At 40.9% G+C, this 25545-nt stretch overlaps 1 protein-coding gene across 2 annotated transcripts in view; it reads right to left on the bottom strand.

The window, feature by feature from the left end:
* The window catches only part of LOC122812057 (G protein-coupled receptor kinase 5-like), a 1528223-nt gene that overhangs the window by 319987 nt on the left and 1182691 nt on the right, over positions 1 to 25545 (bottom strand). For both annotated transcript variants that reach the window (XM_044084306.1, XM_044084307.1), the window contains exon 6: positions 25113 to 25205. In XM_044084306.1, coding sequence (XP_043940241.1) covers positions 25113 to 25205 — 93 coding nt within the window. The remainder of the gene's footprint in view (positions 1 to 25112; positions 25206 to 25545) is intronic.

Consider the following 25545-nt stretch of genomic DNA (forward strand, 5'->3'; position numbering starts at 1 on the left):
CAAAGTCTTGGTTCCTGCGTCGGTCGCTGTCCCTTCTTCCATGACGTCAGGTCGTAAGGGGTATAAAACATGCAGCCGATGCCATTACATCAGTTTTCTTGCCCCAGATGTCAGGTGTCCCCTAAATGGGAAAGCAATTAAATCTATAAATATACAAGGTTATATCTCCAACATAAAAGCAAATGCACCAAAAAGCATTTGAAGACAGCAAAGGAAAGTAGAGGTATATCCAAAAAAAAGAAGGGGGCTGAAGGGAGGATAACCAGGACTGCAACAGTGAATACACTCGAAAATCTACATTTATGGTTAAGTGTACACAACTGTACTATGTTCTTTGTGTTTCACTGTTGCAGTCATCACTTTTGGGTAGATTCCCAAAGCTAAGGATGGGAGGAGGAATTTAAATAGAATTAGGACCAGCTAAAAGGCCCTGCAAGACTGCAGTGGCAAAGCCAGCTCTGGATTTAGAGAAAATTGGCAGATGGTAATGCTTGGTGAAAGTATGTACAGAACTCCGGGTAGCAGCTTCTAGAATGTCCCTGGTAGGGACACCTCTGAGAAAGGCTGTAGAGGTAGATGCAGCCCTGGTAGAGTGGGGTCTGATCCCCTGTGGGATAGGTTTACCATGGTGTTTGTAGCAGAAATTAATGCAATGGCCTATCCATTTGGAAATGTTTTGCTTTGAAATAGCCTTCCCCTCTGCCCCTGCAGCAAATGCCACCAGAAGTTGATCAGATTTCCTTTGAGGTTTAGTTCTGTCCAAGTAGAATCTAGGTTGTCTGTGCATGTCTAAGGAGTGCAGAATCCATTCCCCTTTGTTCTGTGGATTAGGAAAAATGGTTGGCAAATGTATGGACTGATTAAGGGCCCCACTCGATACCACCTTGGGCAAGAAGGAGGGATTGGTCCTGAGGGACACCCTGTCCGCATGAAAGATGATGAAAGGCTCCACTGCCATGAGGGCCTGTAATTCAGATACCCTTCTTGCTGAATGGATTGCTAAAAGGAAAGCTGTTTTCCAAGAAAGGAATTTTAAGTCCGCAGTGGCAGCTGGCTCGAAAGGAGGAAGGGTGAGTTTTCCAATAAAAAATTGAGGTTCCAGGCCGGAATTGGAGCTCTCCTGGGCAGTCATAGATTTTTGGCCCCTCTGAGGAACTGCTTAAGTAGTGGATGAGAGAAGAGGGGTGGGGTTCTGTATTATAATGAGCTGAGATGGCTGAGGTGTGAATTTTGATGGAGGAGAAAGACAGGCCCTTATGAAGAATCTCCATTAAGTATTGTAAAATCTGAGGTAAATTGGGCACTGTTGTGCTCATCCCTTGAGGTTAGTTCCAGGCACAGAATCTTTTCCATTTTTTAGCGTAAGACTTTCTGGTACTAGGCCTCCTTGCCTCTAAAATGATATCCATCACTGGTTTACTGAGGGATAGTAAAGGAGAAATTATGTAATTAGCCAGGCTGCTAGATTCAGTGTTTGAATTTGAGGGTGCAGAATTTGGTTCTCCTGCTGAGACAATAGAGTAGGAGTCTGAGGCAGGTGCCATGGGGCCCACAGTGACGCACTGCACAGGAGGGGGTACCAGTGTTGGCGTGGCCAGTCTGGTGCAATCAAAATCGTCCTTGGTTTGTCTTGTTTGATCTTTAGTAGTACTTTGGAGAGCAGAGGCAGAGGAGGAAAGGCATAAACTGATAGGTTTTTCCAGCTGAAGGACAGAGCATCCACTTTGTAAACTTGTTTGTGGGGAATCCTTGTACAGAATTTGTCCAACTGATAGTTTTGCAGGGAGGCAAACAAGTCTATATCTGGGCTCACCCATTTGCTTGCCAACATGTTGAAAATCTTTGGTTCTAGTTTCCACTCGTGTGGGTCCATGAGGTTTCTGCTTAGTTCGTCTGCCAGTGTATTTAGTTGTCCTGGCAGGAATTGAGCTTGTAAATGTACTTGATAGCTCAGGGCTGTGTTCCACAATGCCATGGCTAGTCTGTAGAGGGGGTAAGAATGTGTACCCCCCTGCTTGTTTATGTACCACATAACAGTGGTGTTGTCTCTCTTTATCATTAATTGTCCTGGAAGAATGTGGTCCTTCAAGGCTGTCAGAGCATTCTGCACTGCTAACATTTCTTTTTGACTGATATGCAGGTGCATTTGACTTGGCTTCCATTTGCCCTGAATGCACTTCCCTACCAGGTGGGCCCCCCATGCATAGTCTGATGCATCTGTTGTTAAGATTTGGGTGGCAGAGGGTAGTGTGAATGGCAGTCCCCTGTTTTGGTGGCAGGCCTCTGCCCACCAAAAGAACTCTAGGCGTAGGCAAGGTATGATAGGAATCATTACTTCTAGATCCTGTGAATGTTGACACCATAGGCTTTTGAGATACCATTGCAGTTTCCTCACATGCAGTCTTGCATATGGAATTAGAAGAATGCAGGAGACCATGAACCCCAAGGCTTGCTGTACTTGCCTTGCAGATAGCTGGGTTTTTGTGGCCACTTGTTTGAAGTAGGTTGTCAAATGAATCTGTTTCTCTGGCGTGAGGAAAGCCATCTGGGAAGTTGTATTCAAGCTTGCTCCCAGGAATATAATTTGTTGACAGGGTACCAGGTGTGATTTCTTTTAATTTATGGTGTACCCCAGACAAGTCAGTACCCTTTGAACAAAGGCCAGATGATTCAAAAGTATGTCCTGGCTTTCTGCCTGAATTAGACAATCATCCAGATATGGGTATATTTGAATATTTCATTGCCTGCAGAATGCAATGACTGGAGCTAGGCACTTTGTGAATACCCTGGGCACAGTAGATAAGCCAAAGGGCAGTGCAGAGAATGGACAATGCATGTAGCCTGCTTTGAAGTGTAGGTATCTTCTACAAGACTCCCTGATAGGGATGTGCAGGTATGCTTCTTTTAAATCTAGTTTTACCAACCATGCATCTTTGCCTAGCATAGGAAGCAGCTGATGAAGAGTCAGCATCTTGAAATTTGAAATCACCAGAAAGGTATTTAGAGTAGAAAGGTCCAGGATAGGACACCATGTATTGCCTTTTCTGGGTACTAGGAAAAGTGTCAGGTAGAACCCTTGTCTCTTTTCCTCTTCTGGTACCAAGTGAATAGCCCTCATGCTTAAGAGAGACAGTACTTGATTTTGGGCCTTTGCCCACTGATATGGGGGTAGATCTGGCCCCTCGCTTGGTGTTGGTAAGGTGTGGAAGTGAAATCTGTATCCTTGGGACACTATATTTAAAAACCCATTTGCCCTGGGTAATGAGTTCCCAGTTTTTGGCCTGCAGACCAATCTTTCTGCCTAAAGGAGCATTCAGTTGGGAAGTGCTTGGAAGTTTTAGAAGCAAGTCATTGAGACTGTTTTCCACAGGGGGAGTCTTACTACTCCCTTATTTGGGTGTGGAACCCCCCACTGTTTAGTCTTGTGTGTCCCCTGGGACTGAAACCTGGGGTTTCTGCTATGTCTGGGTTTGGCTTGAGAAGACCTTGAAGAGGCTGGAAAGGACCAATTCTTAGAGGGCCAGTGCCTACTAAATCTAGGAGGCTGCACTTGTAAGAAATCTTTAACAGTATGCATAGATTTGCCTTTATCTTCCATCTTTTTAAGGCGGTCCTGACTTAAGGGAGCATCCAGCAATTTAGCTTTAACATGATCAGTAAAGATTTTTCCTTAAGCCAAGCATGCCTTCTGAGCACAGAACCAGTAACAGCAGCCCTGCAAGAGGCCTCTAAAGAATCAAATCCACATTGCAAAGTATGTTTTCCAACCTGTTCAGCAGAATGCATTAAATCCTGTAATTCTTTATTTTCCGGACAGTCAGGAATCAACATCTTTTTCTGTTTAAACAATCCAATAACATGTTGTTGATACTTTAACATATGAAACTGGCAGTTTAAAGCCCTAATGGCAAAGGTTTCAGAAGTGTAAACCTTCTTGCCCCATCTACCCAGCGCCCTGAAGTCTCTATCAGAAGGGGTAGGATTTTTAGCAGTAGAAGCCTTAATGCCCTTGGGTCCCTGTGAAATAGTCTCTGGATCTGCAATAGGATTTCTAAAAAGGAACTTGTGTGAATCAGGAACCCTGTAATACCTGTTTTCTGGGAGCAGGAGGCAAAGAATCAGGGGCCAAACTAGATCCCAAAAAGGCATAATCAACAATGTCTAGTACAGGAGGAATAGCTAAAGGCCTATGCTGAGGCAGGAGTAAGAAATTCCTAAGCCTCTTTTTTGAATCAGAAAAATCCTGGCTTTCCCAGTAGAAATGCTCCCTCTGAGTATGTAAGGTTTCACCAAAAGAAAAATCCTCTGGAGGGGAAGCAGAGGGAATAGAGTCCTCTGCATCAGAATCCTCATAAGTAGATAAGGGTAAATCCAGATCATCAGAAGAATCAGAAAAATCAGAATCCAAATCAGAAGATTCATAAACAACTTCAGTCCTAGGTCTCTTAGAAGGGGGAGGCTGGCTTCCCCTGATTAAAGTTATAAGATCTTCAGCCATTCTTATCATTTGTTTTTTAGGCATAGAGGTCTGAGCATGTGGCCTGGGTGTCAGTTTTTTAGGCATGGTTCGAGATTTAGGCTAAAAGAAGAAGGAGGCATCGGTTTAATATGCAAGTCTGTAGGCCTGAATACACCCTCAGAAGCTGGCGCTGCACAGCGGCTTCAGACCCATCCAAGGTAGAGACATCCGCAGGTTCCATAGTTGAAGCATCTTGTAACATACCCGACTCCGAATGGGTCTCAGTAGAGGCCTGTGAATCAGAAGTAGCGGGTATCAGGGGCTGCGAAAGTGCCTCACTGAGTACTGGCAAACTGGCGACTGGCTTAGGAGAAGCATCGTCGGCAATTTTGGACCTCGGCGACCTGTCTCTGTCTTTATCCTTGTGTTTTTTTGGAATCCCGGTAGTCGGATGGCTAACCGATGAAATTTCTGGATAATTAAACCGAGAACTGAAATATTTAGAGGCGAAAATATATCGACTACGGATACTGCGCTGATTACATAGAGCACAAAACTGACAGCACGGTACATCGTGGTCAGGGCCTAGGCAAGGAATACAGTACGAATGAAAATCTTTATGAGGTATTTGCTTTCCACAAGTAATGCAATTATTAACTTTTACTGACATCGGTAAGGAGCAAGAAAAAGTTTCCCCAATGGGGTACTTAGCTTTAGTTGAAGACTTTGGTTCTGAAACTCGAAAACAAAGATTTCAGGAGTCGGCCGACCGCCACTTGCGAACTGCTTCTGCTTCGGGCTCTGCACGGTAAGAAAGACTGGTGTAATGGCATCGGCTGCATGTTTCATACTCCTGACGACTTGACGTCATGGAAGAAGGGACAGCAACTGAGGCAGGACCCAAGACTTTGTTAATCAGGCCGACTGAGGGCTACTGCAAGCAGATAACCCAAAAGTGATGACTGCAACAGTGAAACACGAAGAACATCTGTAGATTCATTTAAGAACCTGAGTATATGGGTAGATAGAGCTTTAAGTTTTTCTAATCATATCAACCAATTGGTTAATGATAATTATAGAACTAAAGAGATTTATAAACTCTAGGAAATCAGAAATAATGAAGTCATTGTTTGTTAGTTACATTAAACCCAAACTTGAGTATGGAATAGCGATACAGAAACCTTATTAGGAAACAAGCATGAGTAAAACTGAAAAGATTACAGCAGAAATATACAAAGGGCATCCATGGATGTGAAAAGTTAAGTTATTATGAAAGACTAAAATATCTGAATTTGTACAGTGTCTCATACAGATACTTAACAGGAGACCTTATTCAGGTATATATGGCATTTCAAGTCAATTACCTCTGGGAATGTTTGAGGTTATCAAAACGTAGTAGAGAGTCATCAGACAACTTATGTAGAAAATTATATATGAATAAGAAGTGTACTAATTGGTTCTCAGAGATAGCAGCTGATGAATGGAACAGACCACCAAATTACATTACAGCAAACGCTTTTATAGCAGCCTGAACACTTATTATGGGAACAACTGTTTTAGCATATTGGCAGGCTAGAAGGGCGTTAATGCCCATGCTTGCAATATTTGTATGTATGTATGCATGTATGTATTTCTGTTCTTATTAATAACTAAATTGCAAAAATGGTTTATTGATCTTTGGAAATGCTCACAAATATCATAAGAGGAAAAACAAAATACTTAAGTAGCATGATAATTCTATGAAAATGTTTGTAAAGTTGTTATAATAGCTGACTTCTTCAACTTATCTAAAAGAGACAGAAGCAAATCTGCATCAAGACAAAAATGGAACAGAAGTGACAGGTCAGTGAGAATTTATACAGCAGGTACAGGAAGTGAAATGAAAAGAAGGGTACTAGACAGTACTGGGCATGTCAAGAGGAACGTGGTGGTAGAAGTGTGGGCTCCTCAACAGCAGTGGCTCTGTAGGTTGCACACTCTCCTCTGATGTCCAGAAGAAGGCTGCATGTTCTGGTCTCACAACAGATGCTCAGCTTCATATTCCGAATACTAACACTTCTGCACTCCAGCATCAGGGTGTGCTGCACTGTTGAGGTGATATCCTTCAGAAGGGATGTTAAATCAAGCACACCTGAGATGATGGCAGTTTACATAAATGTTTAAAGATTCCATGACTCTTACAGGAAAGAAGAGCAGAGCAATTTCCCTAGTGTGAACATCTCCTCTAGTGGAACTACTCCAGTCAACAAAAGAATTTAGAACATAAATAACAAATAAATAAATAAATACTGTGAGAGAACAGTGGAGATAATGTGGCAGGAAATTTGGGGACTGGGGGAAGTCCACGGATATTAATGATGCACCAGAAAACATAATGGAATAAGGAAATGTACAACAAGAAGGCACTTACCAGCCGATAAAGCAAGTGTCACTACAAACAGTCCAAGTTATGTAAAAATTTGTGACACAAGCATCACGATGTTATATAGAAAAGGCTTAATTTATTACAATGCGCTAGTAGACAATACTTTCACGTCTCAAGGCTTCTTCTGGCAGAAAACTGCATACAGATTCAAACATGGTTTAAATAGAGTTAATTAACATCATGTGACTTCCATTAAATACAAATAAAGATATATGTCATATAAAAAAGCATAAACATATAAACTCAGTACTAATATAAAAACATATAAAAAAAGTAATCACAATTTATTACTGTCCTTCAGAAGTGGTTTTAAACTAAAATAATCATTCAGTCCTGGGTATTGATACGCTTTAAAACATAAAATCCACTGTTGCAGTCATTACACTTGGGTTATCCTGTTGGCAGGCTACCCGCAGTCGGCCTGAATTCCAAAGTCCTGGTCTGGCGTCGGTTGCTGTCACCTCTTCCTTGACGTCAGTGAGCCAGGGGTATAAAAGATGCAGCCGACACCATTTTCTTCAGTTTTTCTTGCCCCAGATGTCAGGTGCCCCCAAAAGGGTAGGCTAAAAAAACATTGCTTATAAAAGCATGCACTAAAATAAACAATACCTTCATCTATAAGCAAATACACCACATAGGTTGTATAGAATAGAGAAGTACAGATAAGTCCCAGCAAAGAAAGGGGGATGGTGGGTGGGTAACCTGGACTGCAACAGTGAATACACTCTAACATCTACATTTATGGTAGGTACACAACTGTACTATGTTCATCATGTTTCACTGTTGCAGTCATTACACTTGGGTTGAATCCCAAAGCTGAGGTTGGGCGTCTGGGTCTAAATAGAATTAGGAGTGGCTATAAGGCGCTGCAGAACTGCAGTGGCAAAGCCTGCGCTGGATTTAGAGTAAAGAGGTAAGTAGTAGAGCTTAGTAAAAGTGTGCACTGAAGTCCAAGTTGCAGCCTCCAAAATATCCTTGGTTTGTACTCCTCTGAGGAAGGCTGCTGCCCTGGCAGAATGTGGTCTAATGCCCTTAGGCACTGATTTGCCATGTTGTGAATAGCAGACAGGAATGCAGTGTCCTATCCATTTTGAAATAGACTGCTTTGAGATAGCCTTTCCTTGTGATCCTGCAGCATATGCCACTAAAAGTTGCTCAGTCTTTCTGAAAGCTTTAGTTTTGTCCAAGTAGAAGCGTAGCTGTCTGTGTATGTCCAAACAATGCAGAAGTCTTTCCCCTTTATTCTGTGGGTTTGGGTAAAAAGTAGGCAAATAAATGGTTTGGTTAAGAGCCACACTGGACACTACCTTAGGCATAAATGTTGGGTTTGTCCTTAGGGAAACCCTGTCCGGATGGAAGATAATAAAAGGTTCCACAGCCATTAATGCCTGTAACTCTAAGACTCTTCTTGCTGAAGTTATTGCTAGGAGCAGAGCTGTTTTCCATGATAAGAATTTTATGTCAGCTGTATTGGCTGGCTCAAAAGGAGGCAGTGTTAGATTTTCCAAGACAAAATTGACGTCATGCAGGTATTGGTGCTCTCCTTGGAGGTCTTATGTTTTTGGACCCCCTGAGGTACTGCCTAAGCAATGGATGTGAAAAAATAGGTGGGTCCGTATTGTAATGAGCTGAAATGGCAGAGGCATGGATCTTAATTGATGAGAAGGATAGGCCTTTGTCCAGCATCTCAGTTAGATATTGTAAAATCTGAGGGATATTTGGAACGAGCGTGTCAATTCCTTGTACCTGGTTCCAAGCACAGAATCTCTTCCATTTTTCTGCATAAATTTTCTGGTGCTGGGCCTAAATAAACAGCTTCTGCAAGGCTTGAACTCATGACCCTGTACACTACAGTCACAGTACTTAACCACTAAGCCAACACAACAGCATAGATTTAGCTTTATCCTCCATTTTCTTCAACACTTCTTCTGCCTTAACACCAAACAAAGTATCATGCTGTAATGGAGCATCCAATAATTTTGCTTTAACATGATCAGGCAGAGTCTGTTCCTTTAACCAAGCATGCCTTCTAATAACAGAACCTGTTACAGCGGCCCTGCAAGAGGCCTCCAGTGAATCATAACTACATTGCAAAGTATGCTTTCCCACTTGTTCAGTTGCATGCAATAAATCCTGCATTTCCTTGTTCTCAGAACACTCAGAATTTGTCAACATTTTCTGTTTTAGCAGAGACATTAAGTATTGCTGATATTTAAGCATATGAAACTGACAATTTAAAGCCCTTACAGCCAAGGTAGCAGAAGTGTAAACTTTTTTCCCCCATCTGTCCAGTGCCCTTGAATCTCCATCTGAGGGGACAGGGTTTTTTGCAGTAGCGGCCTTGACCCCTTTGGGACCCCAAGAAATAGTTTCTGGGTCAGCAGCAGGCTTTTTATATAGAAATTTATGAGAGTCTGGAACCCTGTAGTATCTGTCTGGCTTAACAGGTGCAGGAGGTAAAGAGTCGGGAGATAGGCCGGACTCTGAAAAAAAACATCATCTACAATGTCTAGAACAGGTGGAATAGCAAGAGGTCTGTGCTGAGGTAGTAAAAGAAAGTCTCTGAGCCTTTTCTTAGATTCTGAGTAATCTTGGCTCTCCCAGTGGAAATGCTCCCTCATGGTATGCAGGGTTTCCCCAAAGAAGTAATGCTCAGGAGGAGAAGCTGAAGGAATAGATTCTTCAGCATCAGAATCTTCATAGGGAGGAAAAGAGAATCCCTGTTCTGAAGAGGAGTCAGAGGAAATGGTAACATGATCAGAGGAATCATATTCAGTGTCTTGCCTAGGCCTCTTATCAAGAGTGGGATGGGAACCTGATCAAAGTAATTAGGTCTTCGGCCATTTTGAGCATCTGTTTCTTAGGCATGGAAGTCTGTCCTGGAGAATGCTGTACTTGTTTCCTTGTCTTTAAAACTGTTTTAGTCTTTGTCTTGGATGCTGAAGTTGGCTTGATATAAAACTGTGTAGGTCTGAAAACACCCTCAGAAGCTGATGCCTGCTCAGCGGCTCCGGACCCATCTGAGGGATTAGTTTCCGAAGGCCCAATACCTTGAGTATCCAAAGGCCTAGTTGTCTCCACGTGGGAGTCGGAGGTGGCCTGTGGGTCTGCGGTAGCGGGTGTCAGGGGCTGCGAAAGCGCCTCACTGAGAACCAGTGACTGGCCTAGAAGAGGCTTCGTCGTCAGTTTTGGACCTCGGATGCCTGTCCTTTTCTTTTTCCTTGCGCTTTTTATGAACTCCGATCGTCGGCTGTTCCGACGGCATTATATAGTTAAACCTTCGGCCAAAGTAATGAAAAGCAAAATCGTACCGACGCTTAATAGTGCATTGGTTAAATCTAGCACAAAACCAACAAATAGCAACATCGTGGTCAGGGCATAGGCAAGGAATACAGTAAGAATGAAAATCCTTATGAGGTATTTGCTTCCCACAAGAAATACAATTGTTAACTTTTTCTGACATTAGTCTGCAGCAAGAAAAAAGTTTCCCCAGTGGGGTACTTAGCTTTATTGAGGACTTTGGATCTGAAATTTAATTTAAAAAATTTCAGGAGTTGGCCGACTGGCACTTGCAAACTGCTTTTGCTTCGGGCACCGCGTGGCAAGAAAGACTGAAGAAAATGGCATCTGCTGCATCTTTTATACCCCTGGCGCACTGACGTCAGGGAAGAGGCGACAGCAACCGACGCCAGACCAGGACTTTGGAATTCAGGCCGACTGCGGGTAGCCTGCCAGCAGGATAACCCAAGTGTAATGACTGCAACAGTGAAACACGATGAACATCTGAACACATCTGTCTGTGGAAGGCAACAAAGTAGAAGTGGGAACAGGGGATGACATACAGTCAAAAAATGTTATGCACTGTCTGGTGGCTTCAGTCAAAAGGCTAAAGTAAAAGTTTAGTACAGATAAATGTGAGATGATGTATTCATGATGCAAAAACCCAGTCTTTGGATATGCATTAAGACAGGGATTAAACTCAGTAAGTGACCAAGAAAAGGATCAAGGGGTTACCACTACAGAAAACATCAAGAACAAAGTGAGAAAGCAGTGGCAAATGCTAGCTGAATGCTGGAGTGAATAAATAGGGAGACAGAATCAAATGAATCCAGGGTGATACTGCACTAGTAAAAATACAGATGTAGTGAAGTATCTAATTCTGATGACAACTCGAGAAGAGAGTTATTAAACTATCTAACCAGTTTTATGTTATTTTATTTATATTTGTTTACTGGAGGAGTGCACAGATCAGTACTGACCAATTTCAGCCTCAATCTAGGTGAAATGCAAAGTATTTCACAAAAAAATTTAAAAATTTAAGCAAAAAAGTAGTTTAGACTCTGTGTGTGTGTGTGTGTGTGTGTGTGTGTGTGTGTGTGTGTGTGTATACATATATATATATATATATATATATATATAATACACACACACACACACACATATATATATATATATATATATATATATATATATATATACATACATACATACATACACTATAGGAAACAAGCACAGTGCGATGTACAATCACGTGGAGTGTAATGCACAACATATACAAAGGAAGCTCACCACAATGTTAGAGGGATGGAAATGAAAACATATGAGGAGAGGCTAAGCATACTCTGGACATTTTCTGGTGACAGTACAAGGAAAAGAGACATGCTACAAGTACATAGAACTGTAAGGACAGCATGTGAAGGAAATCAATAAAAGGAAAGAACTGCTTCCAAATGAAAAAGACACAAAATGTGAACAGAGTTCCCCGATAGCCGTACATAAAAATCCAGAAGAAGAAGAAAGGGAGAGGCAGCTGTCAGCTGTTATCTGCTACAACCAGGCAGACTGTACACTACTAGTCCATTCTGACTGTACTGTGCACTTGTGTCAGATGTCTAGGGACTTACAAAATTTGTTAAGATGAGAGGCGTCAGTGGGATTAAGTGGCAGGTTACTTATCAATACTAGCTCCAATGCATCCAGTTCTCTGCATACAACTTAAAACAGAACCAAAAATAAATTATAAACTATTTGAAGAATAGGTCCTTTAGGCGACCTACACACCCCTTTAAGGTTTACTTCCTCTCCTCTTTTGCCCTAAACTTCCAGTCATTCATCCCCTTTACATACTTGCCTTCATCCAGTTTGAAGTGTTGGAACATCTCCCAGGAAGGAATGGGTGTTAAGGCAGGAATTAGTGCTGGAAGAAATGACAGTCTTCCTTACCCTGTTAGGGAACATATGCTCGCACAGGCAAATGGACACAAACACCAATAAATAATTAAGTATCACCAGTCAATACACCGGCATGTCTCTGGAATGGGTCTAGTTCTAAATCCTGAAATCCCACAAGACCAAACGTTATTTTCACGAGATCAAAACAATGAATGGTTGAAATCTTGAATGGCCGATTTTTCACAGGGCACATAAACAATTGCCCAAAACTTCACTAAACCACAACAGACTATGTAAAACCCACCTAGGTGAGGGGGGCTGCACCAACTCCATGATTGCACTACAATGGGGAAAAGGGCATATTTCCCCACACTGGGCAAGTGTTTACTTGCCCTGTGAAAAATCGACCATTCCAGATTTCAATCGTTTGTTATTTTCATCTCACGAAAATAACACTCAGTCTGTAGGATTTCAGGATTTAGAAATACACCCCCTCTAGAATATGGAAGGAACCCAGGAAATCATGCAAGCATAACGGAGCATTCAAAGTATACAAAGAAGACAGCCATGGTGAGACTCAAATGAGGTCCAAGTACCGAAAAATAGTACTGATAACCACAGTACTTACTCTTTCCTTGTACTTACACCTAAAGTGCTCCACTGCATTTGAAAAGGCATATACTTACTCTTAGGTCACAGTTAAGCTCTAGCTGAAACTATTAAGGGATATAGGGATAATACTTCATTGCTCCCAAATAAAAGTGTGACAATGCAGCTCACATGCACAGAAGCGGCACACCACTGCTGTATGTCAAAAACTTTGAATTCAGACTATACAACTTTGTTTTTCCTTCATTAATATTTCTGATTTAAATGGGTTGATTTCAGTTTTTCTACAAGCATAAGAAGAGCTCTTTATAAACATGGAAGATGTTAGATGAAATGAAGAATGTGGCTGTGCAGCATTTAACAGAGGATGGATTAAAACTAAAATAATTAAATGGGGGCCATGCTGCTTACTAAGTCGTGGAGCGACTTGAATTACTCCATATCCGTATCTTCAGTTACTATGTGAGAGGGTGCATAGACAACAAAGGAAAGAAAGAAAAATGAAAACAACTAAATCATAATGAAATATTAAATCTCGAGATTTGGCTACAGATGGCAGCTAAATTCTTAAGCAAACAATGGTACAGGTATTAAGCAGTTTTGTTTTCGTATACACCAAGATCCTTGATAAACTTTGCACATACCACGATCCTTGATAGACTAATACATCCAACAAAACCCAAAGAAGACTCCTGACTCTTAGGGTCTTTTTTAAGTGGAGAAGAAACTGTTTTCAAACTTAAGTCAAAGTATGGTCTCATATGAAAGAAAGAAGCAAGGGCATCAATAATGACAAACGCTACTAAACACCTAGTAAAGGGAACACTGCTGGCAACTACAAATAGTTCTTTAGCTGATCTCCCTAAACTGCTAGTTAATAAACATCCTTGAAGGCAAGAGCTGAAGCTTACCAACACTCAAAAAGGTTGGCTGAATGGTACTTACTACACAACAAAAAGTGCAGCTTTACTGGGAGTTGATTATTACGTAGCATTGTAGTTCTGTGTCTGTCATACCCCTTCCATCATTTGCGTTTCTTTTCCACAGCATGCATTCCAAGTTCAAAAAATGTTTCCTCACTCCATCCCTTCATCCACTTGTCAAGTTTGTAAAAGTGGGTGTTCAAAATTTAACTACTGACTCTCCCTCATTTTCTGCCTGCCTTTCATCCACCTTTTCTGTCAACTCGATCTAATTCTTCCTTCTTAGCGACTCCCATAACTGTTATCTTTCAGACACTCGGCTTGACTTCTCCATCTACTGTCTACATGATGACCTACTTAGCACGGTTTGAGTTTGCAAACCTCTTTTAATGAGCTCAAATACATCATCAATCTGTGGGATGTCATTCATGGTTGCTCTGGAGTGTGGAGCACACATGCCTAAAGTAACCCTAATGAATATTTATTTATTTTTATTTATTTATTATTTATTTATTTAAATTTGTTGACCGGGAGTGTCCGACTGGACGTGGGTCCATTTTCAGCGGAGGCCCGGGGAGAAAAGCTCCACAGTAAAATAAACAGACAGTAGTTACATTGGATTACATAGCGATTAACAATTTAACATAGAAATTACTTACAACATATTTACAGATGAAGAACATAGTACATCAGTAGACAATTAGAATCTTTATCTGTGAAGTACATAACAGGCATTAACAAATGTAACAATGAGAAGTTCCTGCTGTATAATAAGTACTAGGCTTATGAGCATCTGAGCTTGCTATCATCAAGGTAGTTAGTGGAGGTGAAAGAAAGGTAGTAGTTGGATGGGGTGGATGATATTAGAGTGGGAGTTGCAAGGGCATAGCTAGCATGTTTTTAGGTGCGCTTTTAATAAAGTTTTGAAGTTGGTGCATGATGGTATGGAGGTAATTGTGGGTGGGAGTGAGTTCCATAATTTGGCTATGGCGCAAGAGAATAGTGCTTCACCAGCAGAGTTATTGGCTTTAGTGATCTGCAAGTGATTTTTGTTGCTGGATCTTAGTGGTCTGGTGGTGAGATAGGGTTGGAGTAGATTCTGGAGGGATGGGACATTTAGTGGATGGTTTACTAGTTTGTGGGTGAGTGAGAGTTGATACCACTGAAGGAGGTGAGGGAGTTCAAGCCATCCCAGTTCAGCAAGTGAGAGACAGTGGTGACTACGGTAGGATGCCCCTCTTGCAATTTGGCGATTTTGTTGTAGCAGGTCTCTAGCTTGTTTAGATCACATTGCCTTAGGTTGGTATATACTGGAGAGGCATAAAGTAGGGTGGAGATAAGGTGGGAATTTGCTATTGAAATCTTTGCTGCTTTGGTGAGAAATTGTTTATTTCTATATAATGCTCCTAGTTTTTGTGGACTTTTTATGGTCATGGATATGTGAATGTCAAATTTTAGTTTATTGTCTATTTCCACTCCTAGCAATTTGGTGTGTTCAGTTGGGTATATAGTGGTGTTGTCTTTTGCTGTGATGTTAAAGTGAGAGTTGTTTTGAGTATGTTTGGTGGGTTGGAAGATGAGTAGTTTAGTTTTGTTTGGGTTGAGTATTAATTGGGCATTGGATAACCATGTTTCAACAGAGGAAAAGGCTTCCTGTGTGACTTTTTGCAGTTTGGGTAGGGACTGGGCTGAGCAGATGATGGTTGAGTCATCTGCGTATTGGATGAGTGTGCCATGTTTGGTGGCAGAGGCTAGATTATTGGTGTAAACAGAGAAAAGTAGGGGTCCAAGGATGGATCCTTGGGGAACCCCTATGGAAACAGGTAGTTGGGGAGATATGTCATTCTGCCATACAGCGGATTGTTGGCGGTCAGACAGGTAACTCTGAAACCAGTTGGTGACTGATTGTGAGAAGGATAGGTTATTGAGGACAGAGATAAGTTGTTTGTGTGGGACCATGTCAAATGCTTTAGATAGGTCTAGGAAAGTAGCAGAGGAGAGATAGCCATTGTTTTATGCTGAAGGATAGTGTTAGTAAAGGAGAGTAAGGCAGTGGTGGTGCTATGGTTTGGTCGGAAACCATGCTGAGTACTGGAAAGGAGGTTGTTAGTAAGGAGGTAGTGTGAGACCTGAGAGTGTATGCATCTCTCTAGTATTTTGGAGAGTGGAGAGAGAATAGCTATGGGACGGTAATTGGTTAGTTCTGCAGAGGGTCCGCCTTTGTGGAGGGGAATTATATGTGAGACTTTCCACAATGTGGGAACGTAACTTTCTGACAGAGATCGGTTAATCAAGATGGATACTGGGTAGGCCAGAGCATCAGCTGCGATTTGTAGGTATTAACTTGGGAGGTTGTCTGCTGCTAATTTGGTGGGTTTAAGTTTAGTTAAGAGTTTATTTATGTTGGAGGTAGGTACAGGAGAAAAGAGAAGGCAGTGGGAGATTACTAGTTGAAGGTGTGGGTTGGAGGGAGGGGGTTGTGTTGTTTAGCTAGTGATAGTATGGTTTGGGTGAAGTGTGTGTTGAATGAGGTAGCAATATTTTCTGAGGAGTGAGGGATGTTAGGAGGAGGGGTACTGACTTTACCTGGGTGGAGGATGGAGTTTATGGAGGACCAGAATTGTTTGGGGCTGTGTTGTGAGGAGTCTAGGGCAGACTGGTAGTATTGGAATTTGTCTCATTTTATTAGCTTTTTGACTCTATTGCGTAGTTCTAGGAATTTCTGTCTAGCTGCTGGGGTTTTGGTTTTGCGCCAGTGCTCCCAGGCTTTATCCCTGTTTTTCATTTCTGACTTAGTGGTTTTCTGTAGCCATGGGGAGGGTTGTGCTTTGGTTCTGGAAAATCTTATGGGGGCATGGTAATTAAGGATGTTCAGGAAGGTAGTATTAAAAAATTCCACTGCGTCATCTAGACTGAGGTACTTTAGAGCATGCCAGTTACATTCTTTGAGGGATGAGATGAATGTGAGTGGGTTAAAGTTTATTTTTACGATTTGACGATAGATGACAGGTTTAGCTTGGTACAGGTATTTTTGAGTAGGAATGTTGGGGAGTGATCACTGAGGCTATCTGATAAGCAGCCTGTTATATATGACTGGGGGTTCTTACTGACTAGTATCCAATCCAGGGTAGTGTGCTTGCTGGAGTTTTTATTTATCCTTGTTGGTGACTGGACTAGTTGGGTGAAGCCATGAAGGTGTACATGATGGGTTGGATTGTTGCCAGAACAGGATTGCCAGTCAATATTGAAATCACCTAAGATGATAGTTTCTTGGGGAGATGGTGGGTAGACCAGCTGAGGAGGTTTTCTAGTGGAGGGATGTTTTGGCCAGGTGGGAAGTAGCATCCAATTATGTTGATGGTTTTGTTTTGGTTAATTTTGAGGTTGGTATATATTATTTCTTCATTGCCTATTTGTGGAGCTGATGATTTTAAGATCTGGATGTTTAGATGCTGTTTAAATATTATAGCTACACCACCTCCTTTTTTGTTTAGCCGGTCTACTCTTAGTATGCCGTAACCTGGAGGGAGTATTTGCTCACTGGTAATGTGAGGTTTTAGCCAGGTTTCTGTCAGGATGACTATATCTGGGGAGTATAAGTCTATGGTGGCATGGAGTTCATGGACTTTGTTGGATATACTTCTAATATTTAGGCTTAGTAGAAGGAAGTCACTTGGCTTTCTATTGGCTGTAATATGGGAGAAGTTGTGGTTTCTAGTCATTATGAGGATTGAGGTTGGAGATGGTAGGGCCAGGGTTGGGGTGGATGTCTCCACTTAAGGCTAGTTTTGATATGCATGAGATTATTAGTTTTTTCAGTTTTTGAATGTGTTTGTTTATAAGGGAAACTTTATGATTGTGCTCTGTGGGTAATAGGTATGGTGGGAGGGTTACTATGTTAAGTTGTAGGGATGCTTTACGTTTGAGGAATATAGTTGGTAGAATATGTAGGGGGTGCATAGGGATGGTTCTTGAGCTGATGGGAGGGGAGCTGAGTATGGGTGAGACATGAGTGGTGGTGTGAGTAGTAGTACAGTGGTAGTGGTTGAGTGGGGGAATGATGGAGCTTTGGTAGGATGTAAGATAGGCAAGGAGAGTGCATGCAGTGAGCAAAGGAAAGGTATGCTTGTACATGTCAGTTGAGGAGGTGTGATAGTAGAGGGAATATGGAGGAGGTAGTGTTGTGTTAGCGCTGTGGTTGGCTATTGGAAAGATGGGAGGGGTTTGAGTGCAATAAAGGTGGGACCATTGGGGGCGGGAGGGAATAGGAGGCAGGGTGGGGAGCAAAGCGGGTAGAGACCCTGTTAGGTTCTTGTATGATGGGCTGGAAACAATCACAAAGCAAGACAAGTATGTGTTAAGAAAAATCACAATTGACCAAGGACTGCTCTGAAACTGTAAGTCTTTTCTCAATTTCTCAGGTGGAAAACCAGGATAACCTTGTATCAGTAGGCTACTGTGGTCATAGTTTAAATTAACAAACACACAGTATTGATCAGTTATGGATACTATTTGCTAACAGAAGGGAATAAGAGAAAGTGGAAGATGTGTGTGGTGGTGGGGGGCAGCTTACAGCCAAAGCACAGTGCTCTCCAGGGGAAAATGAAGATTGGCTCAAACAGGTAGACACATACTCAGAGTTAACTGTAGCTGTTTGCAGACAGTTCAGACCCGGACTGCGCTTTCCTTATAGGAATGTTAAAGGTGGTACCGCAGTTGAATACTTAAGAGTGGTGTTAGGTCTAGAAAAGAAGAGTACAGAGAGGAGTAAGCACTTTTGAGATGGTAAATATATATTATAAAGATTATATAAAACACACTGAGCAAATAGCTACCACATGCAGGACAATGTCCTGAACTACTACTTAGTATATGCAGATACTGAGCCAATTGGAAGAACATTAGAAAACAAAAACCCAGACAGTTATGCAGCCACAGATAAAAATATAGCGAACAGAAATCTGTCGTGGTTCTCTATATATGAAGCATGCAAATATAATGAGGTGTGAACATGACACACACTTCTACATGTCTACTTCTTGGATGCCTCTGCAATCAAAATACACATCTATTGTGTCACTCTGATCATACTTCCCAACAACTGCCATTATTGGACAGACTTCCAGTAGTATAAACCTATCACTTCCCCAAGACAAAACAGTAGGCAATTAGAGGCTCATTACTAGCTTTCCAGTCTCCTTTTCCCGCATACATCCTTGCTTACAAAACCTGAGTTGCTAGTTGCATGGCTAACAGATGAAAGCTGTGCCCTTCAACACTGAAGGGAATGTAGGTCAGACTGTTGCTACAGCAACACCAGCAGGGAGTAATGCATGCTGCCATCAAGAAAAAGCAAAGACATCCCTGTAACCCATTTCAGTTCAAAAAGTAAGAACAGTACTGGAGCATTTAATGGTACCATCAAATAGAAGTGCCAATCCTCTGCCCACCTTTACTGACCAAAGAACAGCCTGGTACAATGTCTGGACCTATACAGCAAGTGCATTTGGTCCCTTATAGCACTTTTAATATCTGTTCAAACATGACTTCTAGAAAGGAGAGTATGGATTTGATACTTTGTGCTGGGGAATTCAAACATGACAGGGGGTAAGAAGTTGGAGATGCATTTCTCTGCTAAGATGTTAACTATATCCTCAGGGTTTGAGTGAGTGATGCCATCAGAGGCAATTTTAGTGTTGCTGGGTATTATTGAAGTTCTTTACATAATTAAAAATGTCTTGTGGTTATCCTTCATTGACGTACTGCTTTTTAGGTCTTAATTAGCTAGTAGGATTTTGATCTTCCTCCTCAGTTTTTGCTAACCATTTTGAGGTTAATTTATGTGCTATATCTGCAATCCTTCATAATTTTCTCTTGTCTGGTAACATTTTAAACAAGTTGTCTGCATCAGGGCCAAATAAAAGATCCCCATTTAAAAAGAAGGCTCTGATGTCCTCAGGTAAGGACTGGCAGCGAAGCCATGCACACCTTCTGATGACAAAGCCAGTATTAACTGCTCTGAAGGTGGATTTCACTGCATCATATATGCATTTGACACTGCGTCAGGTCACCTGTGAAGCTTCATCCACCATAGGCATGGCCTGTTGTTTAATGCCTGGCACTTCTGTAGAAGCCAGTTTTATTTAAAGTACCTGAAAGAGACAGTAAATATTTAGTCATTTGAGTCTGACAATTTAGAGCTCTGAAAGCCAAACTGGAAGAGGTGTCTGCCTTTTTTTTCAGGTCTGTCTATTACACCTTGCTATCCTTATCAAAGGGAAGGGCATTAGCTGATAGTAGGAGTTTGGAGGACTCATGTGCAGAAACAGAAAAAGCAGATGGGTCAGCTAAAGACTTCTTGTAGAAAACCTTTAGATCTTAAGGCACTTTGTAAAATCTAGCAGGCCTTTTAGGAGCTGGTGACTGGGAGCCAGGAGCAGTGGAAGTAGAGGCAAAGGCATCCAGAAAGGCTTCCAGGACAGGAGGAACTGGAGCAGATGCAGGACTGCCTACCTCTATAGCAAGTTATAATACCTTTTTTTCCACATCAGAAATATGTCCGGATTCTCCTTCAAAATGCTTTATCATGATAGACATGGTTTCTCCAAAAGAAGCTTCTTTCTGTATAGGAAACTCAGGGGATAGAGAGTCATCATCAACAGAGGTCACTTGGCCTAGGGAGTGATTCTCAGAAAAGTAGGCCACAGAATGTTCACTTGAATCAGACTCTGCCTCATCACCCTCCAAGGATGACTCCAGATGTCTCTGGTGAGGGGTAGCAGGAGCAGGGGCAGAGGAGACAAAAGATGGCAGTTTGAGTGCCACGATGGCCATGATCAGACCTTGGGAAAAATCCATCCACTCCTTTTCCTGGGACATGTGAGGAGAGGAAACATTTTTATTTATTTATTTTTTCTAGTGTAATGGCTTCTTTAAGAAGACATGGCGGATCTGACCCCTAACATATCTTGATTAATGACCCAGGTATTTCTTCTCTTAATAACATTTGCAGAATACTTTTATGTCCTTCTGAAATGATTAGATGGAGTTCCCCCTTCTCACCAGTGTTAGTAAGATCAATTGTTTCGGTCATGTGAGAATCAGATGGCATACTGGCCTCCAGAAGGGCTGTGATAGTGGGAGTCTGAGAAGCCATCTGATGTATTGCTGGTTCCAAAACCTCAGCATACATGCCCAAGTCTGACTGGGCAGTCATAATATCAGGACTAGGCCTCTTGAACTTAAGGTACTGGGTCTTGAAGTAAGTGTTAACAGATGAAAGTCAAGTACATAAGGTTATAGGTATGAAGGACCATCAAATACTGCAATGTTTGTAATCGTACTCTGCACTTAAACAGAAAAGGCACTGGGAGTGGAGATGTTTGTAGGTAATCTCTGTCCACCACAATCACATTTTCCCTTCCTAGCTGACATCTAGTAGAATTGCAAATGCTAAAGCTTTTAAGAAACAAGGAAGGTTCCCCAAAGGGGAACTTCTCTGAACTAGTGAAGGCAAATGATATCAATGACAAAGCGTAGAACAGACTTACAGGTGTAAGACCTGCATTTGGACTGGTGGTGGGATAGTTTCAGTTTTTTAAACCCATACATCTGCTTATGTACCCTTATGCCAGTGAGCTTAGGTTATACATCAGATGCATGGCTCTAAGGACGGTTTTGGCTCTGGTACCCCGGACAGATGTCTAGGTTATTTAGTGAGATAACTCAACAGTTTGGAATACTGTAACAGTGACTCATGTTAGGACATCAGACAGAGGCTGTGCTGGAAAGGCAAAGATCAAGTATGCTGGTGTCTCTAGTGGGGATGGCAATATTTCATTGAGGAAACTTGTACTGATACTGTCAAGGAATAATTATGCATATTTTTTGTTGAAGTTTAGATGTGCCAGTTTATGGAAGGGCTGTGCCTTCCCTGAAATGATGATGTTTTGGTCAATGAAAAGGAACTCTTGTTTATTAATATGTGACTTGTGGATGTCATGGATGGGCTTCTGTAGTTGGCCAGGATGTGATTTGAGGTCTTGTTTGCACACACATTAGGCTATGAAAGAGGTCACAATTATTTATGTTTGACTAGTCTAAAGGTGATGATGTTTCAGATAAAGATAGGAAAAACAGTAGCGTTATTATTGCTTTCTACATGTGTGAGCCTATGACAGTTCTGGGCAATAGAACCTGCTAAGAAGGAAATGCACTGGGACCAGGATTCAGTGACAATATAAATAGCCATGTTTTCTAGATTCTGGATGGCCTAAAGATAAATAAATGTCCTATACAGGCTTCTAAAGTTGAGCTGTGTTACAGTAATATTTGCCACATTCAAATCTGAATTTACTAGGTTTGTAGCCTAATAAACTCAAAAGGAAATAACCAACAAACAAAAAACATAAAATCAAAACACAATTAACTGTGTAACAGAAAACTGAGGCACATCGTAATCAGTTAAGTGCTTTTGTCTTTATTAATTAAGACTTCCTCATAACATTCACCATACAGCTCATCCTAGTAAAGCTTAATTAAAAGTCACATGATTCTCTCCAACCAAACCATTTTTTGTAATCATTTCTGAAACCTTAAACAAACCAAACATGACTAAGAAATGTTTAAAATACAAACACACAAATCTACAGTAAACTGAACTCAAACAACCAGCAAAAAAAAAAAAAAAAAAAAATCGAAGAAATACAGTACAATTTTCATGTGTTGCACTTTCTGTTTTCCCTCCGCAGAAGCATACTTACGTTTTTAGAGTTTAAGAGTTTTAATAAGGGAGACAGGAATTAAATCCCTCTCTTCCCAGCCTGAGAACAAGTCAACTCAAACAACTAGTATAGGGTACAGTATTAGTCAAACCTATTTTTAATAGTAACTCTCAAGCAACCAGAAACTACAGTTATCCGACATCTACCAATCCCCGTGGGTGCCAGTTAACCGAGAGTTTATTGTATTTCAAACAAAACATTAACAAGAATATGAAAACTAACACCTCAAATTGCATTTAAATAAATTCTACAAACATAACAATCCTGCATGGACTTAACATTAATAATAAAAATATTATTAAAATACAATCTAAGCATTACGTGTCTGATGCCCTAATTTTTAAATAACTTTTTAATGAAACAACATCATTTAGACCCGGGGAACTGCCTGCCTGCAGCTTAATTTGCCATTTTAATTCATCTATTGCTCGTCTATCCTTCCACAGCCCACTTCTCAGATTGTTAAAATTTTTTCCATAACAAAGAATAAAAAAAAAAAAAATTCTATGATATGGATAAGCAGATGTGTCTCTGTAAAAGGCATTAGATGATTTTTTGTTGCTAATGTCATACCAATGTTGGTAAATACATTGGTAGCCTAAGTAGAAAGACACTATATAGAAAAGGGATTTACAGCACTAGAGAACATCTTAGTACGTGAAAGCCCTTATGGAATAGATGCAGGCCATCCCTGGCGAAAAGGGAAGAATATCTTCCATCTCACTCTAGGCTGACGACTACTAGATCCCCTAAGAATGACATCCATAACTAAGCCAATTATTAAACTCCATCATCTTTTGTTTATATTGTGGCATCACTCTCGGTGATGGTTATATACTTCAAGACTAGTTTTTATGAGGCTTAGAGACATACTCAGAGAGTTCCATCATGTCCTTCTTCATAGAGTCTACGGGGGGGGGGTCTAAGGAGATGCAGCACAAGTCATTCATACCCACATAAATAATGATACAGTGAACTGTAGCACCTGAGGCACCTGATTGTTAACCTGTCTTTGCTCAACCTCATATAATATAAACACATTACTGAAATGAGTAATTGCGCTTGTAGCCTGTACAGCCTGACCATTAAGCTTACAACCCACTAGCTTAATTTATGATGGACGTGTAATGCAAAGGTTATTTCATAATCTTGGAAAGTATTGTATACTGTACCAGTCACATTTTTTAAATATTACTGATATTTAATTAGGATCCCCAATTTGGTGTTAGATCCCTCAAGTGTGGTATGATCCAGGAATAGACTTTTGGAACATAAATGGATTAGATTCTACCCTAGAAAACAGGCATATGTCACTGCTAAATAAGCTATAAGAAATGATATAATGACAATTTCTGAAACTTTGCGGGTTAGTTCATGTTTTCTAGTATGGAATCACTCTACCTTCTTCAAGTGATTCGATTGGCTTGCTTGCAGGCTACAAAACTCAGTACCATATTCAATAATGGGGTCAGAAAAGTGAGAACTAAAGTGGTACACTGATCTCCCTGAAGTGATTAGACACGCCCTTTAAAATTAAAATTTCTGACTTACTTTCCCTATCTAAGCTGCATTTTTGCTGAATTCTCCACTTGTGTAGCCAAAAAATATGTAACATATTATAAAAACCTTAGTGGAGCTTGCTGTCAGCTGTCTACAAGAGTCCACATCACTTACAATAATATTTTCTTCATGCTTTGGTATACTATTTGCATTCATGTTTTCTTTTAACATAGGTTCATAGGTTGGTACTAGGCTATCGGCCCTAGGGCCTATACAAGCCTAGCCATAACAATTCCCTGGCTATTTTTTCCCACAGTATTTACTTCCCTGGACCCGTCTAGCAGGGCGACTGATGTGATCCCCAGGTTAATTTCCTATCTCCCATCCAATCAACAAGGTTCCTTTTGAAGAGGGCCAAAGAGGTGCTCCGTTGAAGTGTACGGGCAGTCTATTCCAGAGTCTGGGGAGTCTCTGGGTCAGGAAACTATCCCTTCAGTATGTTTTGTTCATTGTGATGACAAGGTTTAGATCCCTGGAGCGTGTCTCTCTGAGGGATTGGGATTTCTTTAAGTGTAGCATGTCCAACAGCTTCGGGTTTGACATGGCCTTGTATGTTAAGCAGAGATTGCCTCTGAGTAGATGATATGCGACAGAGTATAGGAACATGTACATTAACAGGTTCTAGTTACATAAACATGAAATATTTTGACAGGTATGTAATAATTAACTGTTCAATAACATTAAAATGTTTCAATGTCAAATACATGAAGACAAGACAGCCTAGTCTTTTACCGGCTTCAACTTAAATTCCTTGCACAACAGAGGTCATTATCATTACTCAATCATTATAAACAGTTACTCTATGAAAAGACTCCCATGCATTTCCAAAAGTGTCATTTGTATCATATACCAGGTTAATAAATGTATTTTACAGTGTGAATGTACATTAATTAGCTGATTAATGTTTCTGTGTTTTCAAAATTAATAACACATTTAATTATAAAAATATCGTAAAACCATTCAATGCTATGTATATGCAAAGTATAGCTGATCTTACTACTTTATACTGGGGATGTAATATCATTACACTGTTACTATAAAGTAAACAATAATACATAGTTATTACAGCTGGAATTAACACTTTTGTGACTCCCATAAAATAGGGATGTTTCAGAAAATTAAGATAATTGTCAAAGACAAACAGTTCAGATAGCTTAGATACCAGAGGCACTGTTTCTTACCTCTCTAAATGTTTCCACTGGAGAAATCTGTCGAAGTACATGCTCTGCTGATACAATGCAAAGGGAGTACCACTGAGAAAATCATGGAGAGCCCTGTGGAAGAAAGCATCAACTCAGTATTTAGTTTATAGACGTTTCAAAGAAATAACCTAAGAATACAGTTTATCTGACACTGCGGATAGGGGGTTCAAAAGAACAGCACTGTCTACATTTTATTTTTGTAACTTTAATTCCCACAAAGCTCTGACTAGGTGCATGCTTAAACATTTCTTTCTTTACCTGTAGATAATGTACCACATGTACCCTGAATCCTGACACACAGGAAATGTCTATCTTATCACTATCTCCACCATGATCAAAATACAACCAGTGTAAGCAGCTGGTTGCAGCTGACCACTTTGGACCCAAGGAGAATCTCCCATTATTTTGCCCA

This window comes from Protopterus annectens, chromosome 9.part0 (assembly GCF_019279795.1).
Source record: "Protopterus annectens isolate FY-2018-M chromosome 9.part0, PAN1.0, whole genome shotgun sequence".
NCBI classification, from domain to species: domain Eukaryota; kingdom Metazoa; phylum Chordata; order Ceratodontiformes; family Protopteridae; genus Protopterus; species Protopterus annectens.